The sequence below is a fragment of the Bombus affinis genome, chromosome 9 (assembly GCF_024516045.1).
Source record: "Bombus affinis isolate iyBomAffi1 chromosome 9, iyBomAffi1.2, whole genome shotgun sequence".
NCBI classification, from domain to species: domain Eukaryota; kingdom Metazoa; phylum Arthropoda; class Insecta; order Hymenoptera; family Apidae; genus Bombus; species Bombus affinis.
This window is the reverse complement of record NC_066352.1, coordinates 14513457-14532071: the sequence shown is the minus strand read 5'-3', so window position 1 is coordinate 14532071 and position 18615 is coordinate 14513457. Positions and strand designations below refer to the sequence as shown.

Here is an 18615-nt window from a genome sequence, read left to right as displayed (position 1 = left end):
TTTACATATTGTATTTTCATAATTTTCCAATTTTTATTGTATGAACAAATTTATTTTTAAATATGTAATATTTAGGATAACATATATTTATTGCTTATAGTTAACAACTATCAAGATTATATTTTTTATCAAGTTTTATACAAATATTACATAAAGAGACATTTATTAGAGACAATTATTAGAGAATTTCTTAATATATTCTTAAAATTTTGTATTTATGTTTCTTCATTACTCCATGTGCATATTATAAAATGTGAAATTTATAAATCACGTCTTTCAATAAGCGACGGATATATAATGCTCGCCATATATATATAAAACATTGTTTGTTTAATACATATAAATTATCTGCTTTTATTACAGACCATTTATTTTTTACTTGATATACTACCAACGATAACAAAACTACAATTCTATTTTTAAAATCAATTTTATTTTATCATTTTTGAATAAGACGTAGAGGTTCGCATTTTGTATGAATTCTTTTCAAATTGAATGTAATTTCGATGTATTCCAGCTGCATTAGGTGATTGGTTGAAATAAGTTATCAACGCAATTTCGAAGATATTGAACCAATAGATGTCGAGGTTGATCACCAGCGATATTCTGAAAATCATATTTGCCTTCTTCGATTTTGTCGGTGATCGATGTTTACACGAAAAACTATATATTTTAATAAATAATTAACGCATTATGCGATAACTACAATGATAATTTTGGTAAAAATATTAATAAATAAATAATTTTGTTGTTCAACTTGGTTACGATAGCCGCAGTAGGGGAAGTGGCGTCCATTGTTATAACCATAGATATAAGAAGTATAGATCGCGGATAGTGTGTGAAGAAAATGAGCCTTGTTGAAAAAGAGATAGAAATAAATTGCGAAATCAACCTTTCTTTTTCTATAGGCGGAGTAAATATCCGTTAGAAAGAGAAAGAGAGAGTACGTTAAATATCCCTGTCTCTTTTTCAACGAGGATCACGTTCTTTATTTGGTACCAGTGGTCTATGTTTCTTATGTCTATGGTTGCAACAGAGTTTGGCGGGCAACGTAGCTACGATTGGCTGGCTGATCTTCCTTCCCGTAGTCAATGGTCGCCGCAGTCATTCGGCTGAGTATCGGTTCGAGTTTTCCCAGGAAAACAGTACTTCCCGCGGACCCATTGTTCCTGACGTGTCGGTAAAGACCAACGAAAGGAGGATTTATTGTGCGATTCCATCAAGCACCGGAGGTAAGTCGCTATGTCGTTGCTAAAGAATAATGATATATGTCGCGATAGCGGGTCCGCGGTTCTTTCTCTGTGATTCCACACGTGGTCCTCGACTTCGTTGGTTTAATTCCTCGTTCTACTAGTAAATGAGGATTTTATTTCGTTTCGCCGCATCACGGAGAAAATTTTTTTCCATCGTACGATACGGCGGGATTTGTGCACGTTCGTATATGTATACCTCGCCCTCGACGATCTTTTCTTTGGCCAGGCAAAAAAAGCGCAGTACGGCGTCAGTCTCGGATGCCATCTTCGCGCCGTGGCGTACTTGCGTACCACCACTGCAAAGTGGGGGCAAGAGAGCCACGTTGTACGATAGACGGCGATTTCTCAGGGTTTTGTACATAATGATTTGAATATTATTTTTCTGGTAGAATGTTGTCGTGTTACCTAGTATTTTTTAAATAAGGAAACTGCTTCCGCGTGCACGACGCTTCTCTCAAACACGTGCATTCTACGTACTCGTACCTAGGATGGATTGGATACACGATGCCATTTTATATTGTTATTTAAAATAGCTTATTGTATTTTTCCGAATACTTTGCCAATTGTATATTATAATTTTCCTAATATTTCGAGATTTATGATAAAGAGTATATATTTTTTAAATATTTCTTCGTTTTTTTGCCTTTTTCTCTTTTATAACTTTTTTTTAGCAATCTGGTATAGATTTAGTATCTTGTTTTTCCCATTCTATTCTTTATTTTGTTCCATATAATATTTGGAAGATATGTATATCAATATATTGTCTAATTAGTATATACTTTTGCATTATAGATGTTTATTAGATCATTAGTGAATATGTAATAATTTATAGTCTTTAACAAAGTTTTAAACTATATTCCACAACTATTTTAATATCATATTTTAATATCTTATTTATTGTAATATTTTAGCTTTATGTTGGACTGGGTAATACATTTTAATTTAAATACCAACATAATTTTCTTATATATGTGTGTGGCCATCTCATATCTATATATGTAATGTAATTTATATATCACTTAAAATTGAATTTACTATTAATGTATTAAAAAAAATGTTAGTATATCAATACATATGCATGTGTGTATGTTAATATGTTGTTTAATTTTTGTTGTAGATCTATAGAAAATGAGTTCAAGTGCTTGTTATAAATGTAACCGAATGGGTCACTATGCACGGGAGTGTCCACAAGGTGGTGGAGGTGGAGGTAGAGGAGACCGTGGCCGTGATCGAGAAGGTGGTTTTGCCCGTGGTCGTGACAAGTGCTACAAGTGTAACCAATTTGGACACTTTGCACGAGAATGTAAAGAAGATCAAGACCTTTGCTACCGTTGCCAAGGTGTAGGGCACATTGCAAAAGACTGTCAACAGGTTATTATAATTTTCCAAATTTTATCTTTCTTTTCATATGTTTATGTTACTATATCAATTTTTAGCATCACATTTGTTTATTTTACATGTATTAATATATTGCAAGATTTCATGCAGTATATTAACGATAAAATAATATTGTAACCTAGAATGCTTTTAACAGGGGCCTGAAATGAGCTGTTATAACTGCAACAAGACTGGTCATATGGCACGTAGCTGCCCCGAAGGTGGTAATGATTCTGGACGTTTTGGAATGCAAAGTTGCTACAATTGTAATAAAACAGGTCATTTTGCTCGTAACTGCACTGAAGTCGGAGGAAAAGCATGCTATACTTGTGGCAAGCCTGGTCATTTAAGCCGTGAATGTGATCAGGATGACAGAAAGTAGGAGATAACCGGAATCCGTGCCGCTCGCTTAACGATAAGCCGTTTACCGTCGCGCGCGCTACTACCGGGGATTGTAGCTAGGTAGGGATGTGCGAACGTATGTCTCGTTGATGCGTATAATTGCTAAAAATGAGTTTTGTCATAGTCGTTCGAATTTCCATCTCTCCATGCCCAACTCCCGGAAGCCCATTTTATTCCTAGTTTCCCTCCCTTTCTACATGTCGTTGTTCTCTTCGCAAGGGTTTTTTCTTATGATGTCTCTGTTTTTTTTATTTTTTTTATTTTATTGCTGTTACATTACACTATACATGCGTGCGCGCGCACAAAGTACATTTACACATAGAACACATCCAGCATTACATGAATACACACTATACGATGTAATAATATTATAAACATTCGATTGAATTAGAGTAGAGACATGAATCCTCTGTCCCCTGACCTTCAAACTATCTCGTACGCGTATTATTTTGTGATGCAAGATGTATGGACTCTTAATATATTTCATAAAAGAAATTTTACAAGTGCAGCATTTATGACATATTTTGTCAGCTTCAGCTGATGGAATTTGAGATATTTGTTGGTAATTCACATTGAGGGAGGAAATATTATCAGACCATTGAATTATAAATGGATAGCCGTTTGACATAAGAAAGGGATATATAATGACTACGAAAAAAATTGTAATAAATCAAATTTATGTTCCTTTCTCACATCCACGCATCTTGTATCCGGTCCTCCCTCTCGAACTCTCTAGCAACTCGAGTTAAGAAGAAAAAAAAGTTCAGAAGTAATGGGAAAGGAAGTGAACATGCCGGCCCTGAATACATATAAGTAAGGTTTAGTAACGCCAATTTTTAATGTGTAAGGATGTAATGAGGATCGTTGAACTATTATTTTATAACAGACTTAGTTTCAGACATCAGCAAAAGTTGCACAATTGTAAGATTGTCAGTGTTTACGAGTTTATATACAGTTATACTTGAAGTATCATCTTAGATTCTCATAAACCAGGGCAAAATATATATGCTTCGTATGTCAGATTCTTTAAGCGAAAATGAATGCAATTACCTCGGTATGGTCGTCAATGATCATCACAACGTATATATGTATATATACATATAAACACAGAGGTCTATACAAATTTGCACATTTTGTATGTACAATCATAATTGTTATGCAGGAGGTCACCATTGTTCATATTGTCAGTGATTGTTATGAACTTTCAAAGGATGCAGTTGCACTTTGCCTTAGTATATCCTTACATATGGTGAAATATTTCGTTACTAGGTATATGTATATATATATATATATGCGCATATGTGTATACATATATACATACATATGTGCCAGGAGCTGTATTTTGTACTGTAAAAAGCTAGATATACTCTGGTCGTTGCTGGTGACTAATTCCGATGATTCTCTTATTTATACATCACAGAAAAACAGGAACAAATTATATTTTCATGTATAAAGTATTAAATTAATCTTTTTTATAAGTTGTAGAACGAAATTTTATAGATACAATTTGTCTAGTAATTTTTTTTCTTGTCGAGCACATTTACTGAAAATCATGAGGTGATAAAAAAGAAAAGAAACTGTTGCGGATTTGGAAATATCTTTCCGAACATGGTACTAGCAGACTATTATGTTATTACAAGTACAAAGTATGCAAGATTTTTTCTAAAAAAAGAAAAATGAAAAAAGAAAGAAGGTGATAAAAGAAAATGAACGTGTCTAATGACAAACGAAATAGACTGCAGTTAAATTCGAGAACGGTAATGCCGTGTTTATAAATGCAAGCAGTGTTGTTGGGATATATAAATTGATTAAATCCCTAATATTTTGATTGAAAATCGTTCTACCGAACGAACGGTTCAATTTAAATTAAGATCGTTCACGGATCTATGTTTAGTCTAGGTAGATTTGGCGTGAACATGTCGTGCACGCGTCCGTTCATGTAGCCGTATAACTTTTAATGGATATTCTTTTTAAAATTATTCAGTAGATGATGACCACGAATGGCCACGTGCACTACGTGTATACAGGAAAATTGATGCTTTTACCAGCAGCGACAATGTGTATTAATGTTCAGAAGCCAGGCGTGCCTGACTTGGTGGAACTAAAGAAAAGCGCCTTGTGCGTTGTGTATCGCGTAGTAGAGGTGTCCTGCAACATTTTATACACTTAACTGTTCGGGACTTAAGCCGATCTCATACATGATTTTGGTAGTTGTAATCAGTGCACTAGTGCGTCTGACGAGATTTGGAGGATCAAAAAAATTATATTTCGCTAATGGACCGTAATGGATCTTTGGTGCTTTCATTGGATACATGAGTTGTAAAGAGACGACCGAGTAAAAATCTGTGTAAGAAAGTAATTTTGTTCTTTGTTTCTGTAACCGATATGTTATACGATTTCAATGTGTATATGCACATGGATATATAATATATATAATATATATATATAATATATACTATATATATAATATATCGTGTAAGAAGAAAAATAGAGACAAAAAGAAAAACAACCGATGTCTTACTATGTAGGATGTCGATAAAAGGGAAAGCACACTTTGAAGATATTCGATTTAGATGTGGGGTTCATTGGTGGCACCGGAGGTTCAGACGAGCATTAAAAACGAGTGCGAATAGGGCACCTGCGCTTTTGTCTCTGCTACAAGACTTACGTACGAATATTGTAAAGAATACGACTGTTACAGTGTATGAACTAATTCGATCCGTGTACGGCCGAATCACGGCTCGACTTATATTAATCTATTAATACTTAAAGGAAGAAGATGAAGAAGAGGATGAAGAGGAAGAAAAAAAATAAGCTGCAAAGTAATAAAGGATTGCGGAGTATTTGAAGTTATGTTTTTAAACTGAATTTTTGAAATAGAATGTGTACGGAGAGGCAAAGACGAGATCTTGTTTTTCTTTTCTGTTCCCTATATAATGCTTATCATATGATTCCACTTACCCATTATTTCGAGGGGTATTGTTACATCTACGACTAAGGAAGTGTAGTACGATATATGGACATATGTACTTCATGTACTATTTATGTTTCGGTTGAAAGACGAGATCACTTATTAATAAAATGTAAATCTATAATTTTCCTTTTTAGTTCGTTAATCCTTTGTGTATATTACTAAACAAAATTTTGTTAAGTGTTTCATATCTTTTCGTTAACTTGTACATAGAAGTACTGTATCGTAATGTTCAAATTCTCTTGTATAATTTATTAGCATGATAAATATCCAATTTATAATTTTGCATCGAGTATTTGTTTATATAAATGATAATTTAACGACGCAAAATGTAGGTAGTTAATGAATTACTTTGTTATATGCATGCTGATTATTATTCTCTGAATATTTTAGTATTTTTTTTAATTTTATTCGTTTTGTGTCGCATTTTAAATAATTATATACATCTTTATAAAACTTTAAAATTGAGTAATAAATGTTACAGTCTTGGGAAAAGGAATCGAGTTTCAAAAGGTAGTAAAAAACTGTACACATGTAAACACTTAAATTATTTATTTACAATGATAATCTACTAAAACTTACAATATTGCCAAAAATTTTTCAACTAAAATATTTATGTACCTTAAGTTTTCATATGTATATGAAAATCTAAAAGATATCTTTTGAAAAGAATGAATAATTTTATCATTTGGTATAAATGAATTTCATTCGCTATATATTTGAAATGTTTAAAAAATTGATTGTAAGAAAAAAAATCTCTTCGTCCAGAATTGGAGGAAGTTATTAAAATTCCGATCGCTAAAAAAATGACAATGTCATGTTGATGGTATAACAGAACGGAACGGTGGAATAACGAAATAAGAATCTAGGAACGTGGAACATGTATAGGAATATGTATCCGGTTTGTGTGAGTTTCCCGTGCCCTCTCACCTTAATCTCACGTCTGTCAAACGGTCGTGAATATTCGGAAGATGTGAGACTTTGGGAAGTGGGCACGCCAAGAAAATAGCATCACGAACATTCGCATGATGCCTTGACGTTCAAAATACATTACGACCGCCGATGCTCCGATTTATTTGCGGTAACGACGAGAAAGCATTCGACGGGAAAAGGAGCAAACTGATCTTAAACGGTGCGCACAGCAATGGCCACGACAGAAGGAGTCACGATAGAGGAACTCAGGATCGAGATCGAAAGGTTATCACGGGAACTAGATTTAGCTTCTACGGAAAAAATACAATCTGCTCAATACGGTCTCGCTTTGCTCGAGGAGAAGTCCGCCCTACAACAAAGATGCAACGATCTCGAGGCCCTCTACGAAAACACGAAACACGAGCTAGAAATCACGCAAGAGGTTAGTTCAATTACCTTTCATATTTTGGTACACGTGAATTACCTAATTGTCACTTTATCGAAAATTTTTGGAACGATTACTTGCATTTTTAATTTTCCATTTCTCTAACATATGTTTCTCGCAAATCAGACCATGATTATCGGGCATTAATTACCGCGTGCTTTAGTAAGGCAATTAAATGTGCATTAATTGAATTAGATAGCATATTAGTATGAAATTTATTGCTATAATCAAGATAGTTTCTAATTTCAAAGTGGTATTAGTTGAATTAAGTCTTTTTACGCAAATAATTATTTTTTATATTTTTCTAGGCTTTAGCAAAATTTCAGACAACCACAAAATTAACTACCAAAAGTGGTATAGAACAAGAAGAGACTCTTCTTAGCGAAAGTGCTGCGAGAGAAACATCTCTTCAGACACAGATCATCGAATTGGAAAATGAAGCCAAACAGGTATGTGCTATTTTTAAAAGACATAACAATAACAATTTCTATGATGTACATACGTTTATCATTTGATATTATTTTATCTAGTTACGTCATGAATTGGAACTTGTGCAAGCAGAACGTGATCATGCGTTGCAAGAACGTGAAGAAGTTGGAAAAGATCATCAACAAGCAGAGGCAGAAAGGAAATCCTTACGTACTATGTTACGTGAATGTAGATTTCGAGAAGCTCGACTTCTCCAGGACTATTCGGAATTGGAAGATGAGAATATTTCATTACAGAAACAAGTCTCTGGTTTAAGATCCAGTCAAGTAGAATTTGAAGGTGCCAAACATGAAATAAGGAGATTGACAGAAGAGGTGGAACTTCTAAATAGTCAAGTTGAAGAATTAACAAATTTAAAAAAGATTGCTGAGAAGCAAATGGAAGAAGCGCTTGAATCTTTACAAGCTGAGCGCGAAGCAAAATATGCTCTTAAGAAGGAGTTGGATCAAAGAATTAATAGTGAATCAATTTATAATCTTAGCAATCTTGCACTTTCTATTAGAGGAATTACAGAAGATCAAACAATATGTAGTGATGGGGAAGATGATTCTCCTGCATTACGTAGAATTGAAGCAGACTTAAAAACTCAAGAACCAGGGACTTCTGCTACTGATAAACAAGTTGACTTATTCTCTGAGATTCATTTGAATGAATTGAAGAAATTAGAAAAACAATTAGAATTAGCAGAATCTGAGAAAGCTCATCTTACGCAAAATTTGCGGGAGTCGCAATATGCAGTTGAGAAAAGCCAGAATGAATTACAGTCCTTTGTTGCGCGTATAGTGCAACTGGCAGCTCATGTGCAGTCATTACATCACCTTCACTCCAAGTTACCTGAAAAACAAACTGAAGAAACAACATTAGATAAGTTGAATCAGGTATATATACAAAATATACTGAAATAAATTGTTTTCAATTTCTTGTATTATAATATCTTGCACTTGATGTATTAATCTTGTGTTTTATTTTAGGCGATAATGCAGTATCATCAATGGAGCACTATGTCCGCGCGTGAAGTGAATCAACTACAAAAGGATCTGGCTGACTTAGAAAATGGTTTAACTATATCTGATTCAACTCAACAACTGCGTACAGAATTAACAAATCTTAGAAACAAGGTACATAATATTTTGCCACTGTTTTCATTTTTTATTTCATCCTCCTTATTTTTACCTTTTTATTATCGTTCATTTAATTTTTTTTCATTTTTGTATAATGCCTCTTGTCTTACAAATTTATAAACAGCAACATTGCGGCAACTATTATGAAGAACAGAAATGTAAGTCGGTAATCTAATAAATTTTCATTGATGAAAAATTTGGTACATGTAAATAACAACAATAAACTGTGACTCTGACACAATGACATTTAATATTCAAAATTTAGACTTTGAATAGAAATTATGGCATTTCAGATCCCCGAGTCAGAGAAGAGCCTTCGAGAAAAGGTTGGAACGTGTGGTCCCTTTGACGTATTTACCAATTATTATAATAACAACTTGTCTTTTGGCTCCTTTAATGATCCGTACAGATTGCTTTTCAGTGTCCTAACAACTCATCGTTGCTTTTGATAATTTCATATATTTAACTATACATATTCCTATGGCTACTGACGAATATATCATATCACAAATTATAAACTCCTTTGTGAATTTTATCACAAATTTTATATGTATTAGCATTTGTTTTCACAAACGAGTTGACACATTAGCGTCTATTTGAATGTTCTTTTATCGAATGCCCGAATAAATGTACGGATCTCAATCGCTATGCACTGTGGCTTTAAAATAGAATGTGCTTAGGAACAAAAATTCAATGAATACTCTCCTTCTATTCGTTTCTACTTGCATCTAACGTAGCATGAGTCAGATTCACAGAGCCTGTTTGCACGATGTTCAAACAGACATTCTATACATATACAATCTTGTACAGTCTTGCAAAAATTACTTCAATTGCCAAGTACTGTTTTCTTGATATGTAAACAATCTAATTTTGTACTCGAAGTTTTTAAAACTGATATTACACAGAGTGTTCCCTTTCTTATTCGACGAGCTATAAAACTATAATCTAGAAGTGAAAATAATAAAGAGGTGGTATATGAAGTTTTGCTTTGCTACAAAGTTATATTATTTTTAGTATATATAAAGTATATTACAAATATTTAATGCTACATGATATATATATATAGCAATGAGTTCAGTATTATAGAATATGAAAGGTTGATTATGTTTTCGTTCTTTTTATGTGACATTTTGAGATTATTCACATAGCTAATATTGTTGATGATAATCTCTTAAAAATTAATTTCTCATTTTAAGATACCCTCGTTTGTTAATACAAACTTGATATCGATATATAATGGAATTTATTAATTGCAGATTTATTCAGAATTTTATTTATTGTCATGATTAATTGATTCTGCAAATGTTTAGTTTGTTCACGTTATGTTAAATATTTGCTTGCAACTTTGCAATAAAGTGATTACGCTTAAACCTTATATAACATTCTCTCCTTATTTTTATTTGTAGATTATGTGTCTGCAATTTGTTGGGTAAGACGGGAAACACTCTGTATATAAAATCGCAATGAATATACAGCAAATGATAAAAATAGTATTATTTTTGGGAAATAAAGTTAATACGAATATAAAGATTATTTATTGTATTTCAGCTTTTAGATACAGAACAGAGAAGCATACAACTCGAATCCGATATTTCTATTCTCTCAAAACTTGCAGTGGAAGCTGGTGGTTTTCTTGATTCTGCACAAAACGATTTGCAAAATATCTCTGACGAATTAGCGCAACTTTATCATCATGTTTGCACCGTTAATGGAGAAATTCCTTCACGGGTGGTCCTCGATCACGAGAAGATCGTCCCAGAGAAGGAAGAAGAGAATGGAAAGATAGAATGGTGTCGGACTTTGTTTAAAACCGACATTCAAATTAAAGACTTAGAAAGTCTGAGTAAAGCGAAAGAAGTCGCCAAACATATAGAAACTGCGATGGATCAAATAAAACACCTTCGAAGTGCCGTAGAGCATACGATCGAACTTTCCAAAGTTAAAGGAATGCAGTCGAACGTCTGTAACGTTTGCGAGGGTAAGTTTGAGCAATTTCGCGATTTTTACTTGCTTATTCAATTGACGCATAATTTATAATATACCGTTCCTTCATTGCAAATCACAGGTTCAGTGAATGAGAACAAGGCGGAAGTAGCAGATTTACAAGAACAAGTAATTAGATTGAAGGCCTTGTTATCGGCTAAACGCGAGCAAATCGCGACTTTGAGAACGGTGCTTAAATCGAACAAGAATACCGCAGAAGTAGCACTTACGAATTTGAAGGGCAAATATGAAAATGAGAAGAGTATCGTTAATGAGACTATGTTGAAACTGAGGAATGAGCTTAGAATGTTAAAAGAAAATGCTGCAACATTCTCAAGTAAGTTGATTATGAAGTTTATTCAAGTTTGTAACAATGTATACATTATGTTTAGAGTAATAATACTTAAGATGACACTTAAGAGTATAGTTAATTTATCCTTTTTTTCTATTTTTTGTGTTTCTAACATTTGTATATTAACTTATTAACGTAAAACTAATCGCGATTATCAGCATTTGTGTACATTTTATTGCTTGTAATGAGTTGCACTACAATTGATTTTGCAGTGGCATTAAGAGTTTGCTATCAACAATACTGTTTTATTTCATAGCAAAAATATATATTAATATGTAAACAATACTTATTATCTTAATAATATACTTACTACTTTAACATGTAAATGTTCTTTTTTTCTAAAATTGGCTGTACTTACTAAAAGAATGGTCATTAATATCTATTACAATTAGAGGAAGAGTTTCCTATGCTTTGATCGCTTTGTAATACTTAAAATAGTTCTTAAATCTACATATTCATTACGTTAATTTTTACGAACAATTTTTCCGTTTACATATAACTAACGCATTATTTCTTAATTCTTTATCATGCTTTCGATATTTACCTTTATGGTGCTTCTTCGTATCTGGTGTTAATACCTGCTAACCACACTTCTCAGGTTTGCGTGCGATGTTTGCCGCACGTTGCGAAGAATATGTGACACAAGTTGACGAGCTCCAACGTCAATTAGCCGCTGCAGAAGACGATAGGAAAACATTGAACTCCCTGTTACGTCTGGCTGTGCAGCAAAAACTCGTTTTGACTATGAAATTGGAGGAACTGGAGGTCGATCGAGAATTACGGAATACTCGAAGACACGCCACTAGTGCAAATGGACGAGGTAGAATGCGAATGTCGCAACAGACGAACCGTCCTCATTTAGGCAGAGATTTCTTCTAGAAAATGATGAAGATGTGGAGCAAGCTGTTCTGAGAAAAACGAGGATTTTAAACTTTTCTTTTTTTTTTTTATCGTTTATTGTCACATTATCTGCATTCCTACAGAAAAAATGTAGCTATGCTTGCTCAAGATTACTTTTTACCACAGTAGCAGAACAGGGAAACAAGTTAGCATTACAAACATTTTTTTCATCGTGTAATTTACTACAAATATAGAGTAGGATTATGGATATATTATGTCGTGTGAATATTTTTACAAATTTCGACTCCATCTGATAAGGTTGAGAGACTAAAGATTGTTCTCGTTGCGAAGAACAGCTTTTCTAATACGCGTTACAAGGGACATGGATCAGGACATTTGAAAAGTTTTGAAATGTTCATATGTTCTTGTATCGATGTTGCTCCATATCGTAGAAACTGATAGAAATCTCTGCCTCCTGTTACCAATATTGTTAGTAGAGATGTCTAACAAGCATAGAATGCGTTTCTGTTGTGCAAGATTTTTATTTCACGCGGCGACATTGTTGCAGAGTTGCTAAAATATTCTATGCTTGGAGATTCACGCAGAATCGATCAATGATTCTCGTGAGTAGCACGCTTATCGATATCTAGAATTGATTTTTAATCGATTGTCCTTTCTTTAACGAAATGTGGAGTTTTAATTGTAAATGTGTTTATTTCTACAGTTTAGCAATCGTATATTCTTCTTCGTAGCTAGATTTATATTTTTCACCTTTTGGTACGATATTGAGTATTATTGTGTAATCATACAGGAAATAATTCCGCATGGATGGTTCATATGGTTATATAGTAAGTTTTTTCTATTAAGGAGAATGCATGATAAAATGAACGTATACTGTTTTTAGGTAGACAAAGGAAAAGAAAAACGAGAACTTTACATTGCATACCATAGAGACAATATTATTGTGCGCGACCGTAGAGTTTATAATCGTTTATAATCAAAGTAGAATGGAAAAAAAAGTCGTAGACGTGTAGAGTTGAGAAAAAAAAGTACAGAGTAGCAGAATAACAGAATTAGGGACCCATTCTCCAAGCAGTTTCTCAGATTAATATACTTTGATCGTGACAAAGAAGTATTACTTTACCATTTGCGCGAAGACAGTTTTATTATATTTTATTCCACACTTTTATTTCAATCACTGTTTTTCAGTTCATTTTAACTCATTTTTTGACATCGTATTATTATACGATAGTATTTTGTGATTTTATTATTTTTGTGAGAAAGGATCTTTTGGAAGTATTTCATAAAACTTGGCCTAAACAGGCTTCGAATCAATTTTGTGTAATTTGGGCAGCTTATTATTATTATTATTATATATATATATATATTAGCAATATTATTGCATTCACTATAATTTTATTTAATAATTTTGATTGTTGTTAATTTATGTCTGTTTATCTATTTTAACCATTTTCTTTTTAACCAGCAGCTGTGCTTTTTGGTATTGATCAATGCATAATGATTGCTTTAGTGATATTGGATTTTAGTACTTGACACAGTTATTGATGATAGAAACATAACTAATTACCAGATGCAATCTAAGGTGGCTATATATTATTTATGAATATGCATGCTACTTTTTTATTTTCTTAAGTTTTCGAGCCTCCTTGCACAATTGAACTAATATTATTAGCGAAATTTTCCAAGCTACAAGATACAAGTAGTGATGGGTTCAAATACATCACAAGTAGGTTTGAACAGTGATTCGCTAGATTTGAATCGTTTATAAGCATTTCGAAAAAAGGAAACAATACTTTTGCGTAGATTCGCAGTAGATTCGAACTTGAACGCGACAGATTCGAAGTAGATTCGCCTCGCAAAGGTATAAATATGATATACGGTGCTTTCCTGACGCTCACGATTCGATTAGTGCTTGTAAGAGTATTTATTCATTCTAATATCGATGTACTTGTAAGTAGATTTTCGAAACTCGAGTACTCAGTCTGGAGTTTGAAAATACCTTCTATAGATCGGATATTTGGCAAGTACAATGAATGAATCATTACATGTTATGAGTACTATTCGAACCCCATGAAGCGAACCTTGGTTATTAGATATGACTCTGATTTATAAGCATTAAAAGCACATATCGAAGCTGATCCCATCACTAGTTACAAGTTACCAATGCTAATTAATTCTCTTGCGCAACAGTAACAAGTTTCTTCAGCGAACAAGCCAAATTAAACTGTTTAAACAATAAAAACTGTAAAATTATAAAAACTATTTGTGCAACAGAAGTTTACGATTCACAACTTGTCACTTGTTATTTCACTAATACTATTCTAGTTTACTTAATAATATTATTAGTTAGTAAGCTAACTAATATTATTAGTAAATTATTGTGCCAGAGGATCCTGTTCATTTGTATATTTGTTGCAATCTATTTTGTTGTAGCACTCGAAATATATATATCCATACATCTTTTTTTCATTTCGTTCTGTCAAAACAGAATGTAAAATAAATGAAGAAGAAAAAATAGGAGAGTGTATATATAAAATGGTACGATGTTGAGTTGCAGTATGCAAGCGAAATTTTCATTTTCGTAAAAGCAAAAGAAAAGTATTTTATGGGCATCTAATGTTTCTGCGAGATTTACCAGCGCTAATTACATTGAAATTTTAATCATTCATCGAAATGCGCGCGAGCGTGTGTGTGTGCGTATATTTTCGTAGAGATACAAGCATAATGTGCTTGGTACATTATGCAGGATATTTAAATGCAGTTATATTCGTGCAATTTCACAAGCTTTTTATTGAGAGTCATATTAATTGCAAGTTTTCAACGTTTCTTCTGCTCCAACCTTAATTGAAAAGGCAATATTTATTATATATACATGCTTCGTATTTATCAGACGTACGCTTTTATTAGGATAATATTTATTTTGAATCATGGTGAAAATTTTTATGTAAGGAAGTATATCCTGCATATGTATGTGACATGTACGTTTATTGTGAACCGTCTTTAATCAAATTTGTTATTAACATGATTAGTGTTATTATTATTATTATTATTATTGTCATTATTACTATTATTATTAACAACATTACAATTGTATATTAATTATTGCGATATTGCTGTCAGCTTCGTCGCGGAATCCAGATGAGTACCTAAAGAGAATTTATCGATCGTTCATTGACTATCAATCAATTGATCAGTTATCACTATTATTGTATTTATACCGTATAGTTATTGTATTGCCTGTGTCTACGGTTTTAACTAGAGACGGAGAATCTTATTATTTATGTTTTTGTTTCCCCTTCGTTAACATTAGCTAACAATCAATGGAATAAAATTCAAAGATTATGTTTTTGTTTTATGTTATTTTCCCATTTTTATTTCTATTACTTATTCGCTGTATATGTTTTCTCCTCAGTTTCATTATGTAGATGTTCAAGTGAAAGTTACACGTACATTATTGTAAATTAATTTCTTTTTTCCATTTAAAACTACATTGTTAAGTCGAAGTTCGTGCGATAGACACAGGTAGTTCTAATTTATGTCCATAAACCGAGCCAGCCTCAAGCCACCGTCCCTTCCCTTCCCTTCACGCCACTGCCAGGAAAGAACTAGAGAAAAATGTTCTTTTCTTTCTCGATTATTCTTACTGTTATTAGTTACTACATTCTCCTTCTGACTTCGTCCTTAACGTAAAGAAATTCGTCCTTAACTTTTCGCCTTGCCGTCCGCGCTGTCCAAAGGCGATTCGAAATCGTTTCGAAGCAAAATACTAATTCTAATAATTTCTATCGGATGTTGTATGATATTAACCCTTTGTGGAACAAAGTGCGTTTTCATCGTTAAAGTTTTTAATCCATATATTATATAACAAGACGTATCCAAGTATTGAAGTATTCGAGCACTTTAAAATACATATCTACACGCTTATGTAGGTAATAATTTGAACATCTAGATATTCAAATATGATATTTTATATCTACGTATTAAATTACTCGATTACCAATGTACTCTAGTATTCAGCAAATATTGGATCGTTCCATAAAGCAACGAGATTTGTTTGAGAGTTGAGTTTAAAGTCGTCGTAAGAGGAGTTTTATTAAAAGGTTTTCTAAAAATTTAATAGGAAAATTATTAAAAGATATGTTAACGGACAAAACAATTTTAGGCATGAGAGATGATACGTTATCGATTGATTATCTAATATACTCGTATATACGTACGTATTGTAGTAAAATGGCATTATTTACGAGATGAATAACACACACACACACATATATATATATATATAAATCCTCGAGTATTTGAGTAGTTATAATTACCTGTGTATAATCAGGTACGTAAACACCCATATATTCATGCACTTAAATGTCATATATACAAATATATACTTATGCACCTGAACATTAAGAAACCCAAGTAGCAAGGTATCGAAGTATCTGAATGACTGAGAGATCAAGTATCTGAAAGCATATGTATTCGAGTGCTCAAATACCTGAATACCCAATTGTTAAAATACTTAACAAATTTGGGATGTAAATATTTGTAACGTCCAGAATATTCATACCGATCTCGATACGAATAGTAATACCGATATCAACACAGATATTGATACGTTGTATTATCGACAAAGCCGTTGTTGTGATAAAGCTGACTGTAACGCTGTTGAAATCTCGTGATCACTTGGCAAACAAACGCAGCTTAGGTACATACACATCGATCTTTTTGATGATTTTAATTGAAAAATATCGTATCGTTCTGTAGCATAGAGTACTATAAATCTGGAATTATTTAAATGGCATTAATTATTATATAAAATTGTTATATACTTTCTTTTATTTTATTATATTATATATATATATATATATATTATACATAATTATTACATAATTGCGATATATCGTATTGTTTTAAAGGAAACATTCCTCAAAGGGTTAAAACGCTAAATTTCTTAATATAATTCGAGACGTAATTATCTTGATAATTATACGCGTATATTCTTTGCATAATGAAAGATGAGAAGAGATGGGAGAAGCAAAGATTTTCCGACGAGAAAACGAACGAACGAAATTCGGTCGCCGAAGCGCAAAGCTGTAAGTGACTTTTGCCAAAGACATTCTGTCCTTTCGAGGGATTTTATTATCCTTCACGTACTTACGTCCTTCACAAAGTTCCTTCGTCTCATATTATATGTATCGGCAAAGCTCTTTGTAGGCATTACCCCGTTGAAATTCCCAAAGGAAGAATCCGTAGAAACGTGTTCTTTTGCTCCGCAAATGTAGTAGATTGAAAAATACGATTGACCATACCGTTGTTTCAAAGGAGAAATTTATCGAGGATTTTCAAACTGTTTTCGTCCATACAAAAGACAAATATAAACGTCTGTTCTCTACTTTTCACAATGGTGCGAGTCACTTATTAAAATTAGTACCGTTTAAAAGAAACATCGTCTTATGCATTTCGACAATACCGGTATTAAACGATTACTATCATTTTAGAAACGTTTTATCATATTAATGGTTCGTTAACCCTCAGACGATGAAAGCTGGAGCAATTCTGACTTACGTAGATATTTCGTTTTTACCAAGCTCCAAGTTACGTGTGTTAGGATATACATACATACACGTAGAGATTAAATGCTCGATAATTTTACCTGTTTATAGTTTCCACTTGTTTCGTTATAAATCTGTTATCACCTTCGCATCACGTACATCTTACGATGTAAAGTATCGATATATTGAATAAATCAAACAATGTTAAGAAAAGAACCTTTCCGGAAAAAGGTCTTTTTCGCTACGAAATAAAATGTTCGACGTTCGTGACGATGATCCAGCATTTATCGGACGAGGGTTAAAAAATTCGTCCGCGATTCGCATTAAAAATAATCTCTCGAACGAACGAGTATTTCTTTCTGTCTGTCCTTCATCGAGCTTATACGGTTAACAGAAAGGAGAGAAAGATAAACGATCGAAGTGATCGATATCGTTTAACGTCGAAGAAAACGAAAGAAAAAAAAGAAAAACACGGAAGAATGTAAAAGAAAGAACAAAAGAGACAAACGTCGTTATATTTTTACATTCGTGAGAAAGTTGATCGAGAACGATTTGATATAAATTTAGAGGGAGAGCGCGCGAACGAGAGAGAGAGAGAAAGCGAGAGCGAGAGAGAGCAAGAGCGAGAGAGAGCGAGAGCGAGAGAGAGAGAGAGAGAGAGAGAAAGGGAAAAAAAAGAAAAGAAAAAAGAGAAAAATCCAATAAGAGGATTATTAAAAAACAATAAACATCAGAGTCTACCTGCCGGCGGGGTAATCGAGAAAAATGGGATATCGGGAATAACTGGCAGGCAGATTTGCTCAAGGCTTCCATAAAAGCTCTGATTGCGTCCCAATTCTGGCTGACTTCCTGGCAGTGGTGTGTTCGTGTTTGGCTTAGATCGTATTATACGAACGTTAGCAA

General features: G+C 33.0%; 2 protein-coding genes across 6 annotated transcripts; both read left to right on the top strand.

Annotated features, from left to right (window-relative positions):
- The first annotated feature begins 1050 nt into the window (after window positions 1-1050).
- On the top strand, window positions 1051-5937 carry LOC126920578 (CCHC-type zinc finger nucleic acid binding protein). Of its 3 annotated transcripts, none has more exons than XM_050731177.1 (3): window positions 1051-1232; window positions 2371-2624; window positions 2788-5937. In XM_050731177.1, the coding sequence occupies exons 2-3, from the start codon at window positions 2382-2384 to the stop codon at window positions 3010-3012; spliced, it is 468 nt and encodes a 155-aa protein (XP_050587134.1). In that variant the 5' UTR covers window positions 1051-1232; window positions 2371-2381; the 3' UTR covers window positions 3013-5937. The 3 variants fall into 3 exon arrangements, with proteins under 3 accessions (XP_050587134.1, XP_050587136.1, XP_050587135.1); XM_050731179.1 differs by lacking the exon at window positions 1051-1232 and adding an exon at window positions 1472-1603; XM_050731178.1 differs by lacking the exon at window positions 1051-1232 and adding an exon at window positions 1500-1608.
- Window positions 5938-6884: 947 nt separating this feature from the next.
- On the top strand, window positions 6885-18378 carry LOC126920577 (protein bicaudal D). 3 transcript variants are annotated; one of them, XM_050731174.1, is made up of 8 exons: window positions 6885-7357; window positions 7669-7809; window positions 7891-8727; window positions 8821-8967; window positions 9264-9320; window positions 10519-10948; window positions 11036-11290; window positions 11904-18378. In XM_050731174.1, the coding sequence occupies exons 1-8, from the start codon at window positions 7148-7150 to the stop codon at window positions 12182-12184; spliced, it is 2358 nt and encodes a 785-aa protein (XP_050587131.1). In that variant the 5' UTR covers window positions 6885-7147; the 3' UTR covers window positions 12185-18378. The 3 variants fall into 3 exon arrangements, with proteins under 3 accessions (XP_050587131.1, XP_050587132.1, XP_050587133.1); XM_050731175.1 differs by having other exon boundaries at window positions 6886-7357; window positions 9264-9296; XM_050731176.1 differs by lacking the exon at window positions 9264-9320 and having other exon boundaries at window positions 6886-7357.
- Window positions 18379-18615: the final 237 nt, after the last annotated feature.

Coding starts and splice junctions, on each gene's coding strand:
- LOC126920578 (XM_050731177.1), top strand. CDS start 2,382: ATGAGTTCAAGTGCTTGTTATAAATGTAACCGAATGGGTCACTATGCA. Junction 2,625..2,787: donor TTGCAAAAGACTGTCAACAG/GTTATTATAATT, acceptor TGCTTTTAACAG/GGGCCTGAAATGAGCTGTTA.
- LOC126920577 (XM_050731174.1), top strand. CDS start 7,148: ATGGCCACGACAGAAGGAGTCACGATAGAGGAACTCAGGATCGAGATC. Junction 9,321..10,518: donor GAACGTGTGGTCCCTTTGAC/GTATTTACCAAT, acceptor ATTGTATTTCAG/CTTTTAGATACAGAACAGAG. Junction 11,291..11,903: donor AAATGCTGCAACATTCTCAA/GTAAGTTGATTA, acceptor CACACTTCTCAG/GTTTGCGTGCGATGTTTGCC.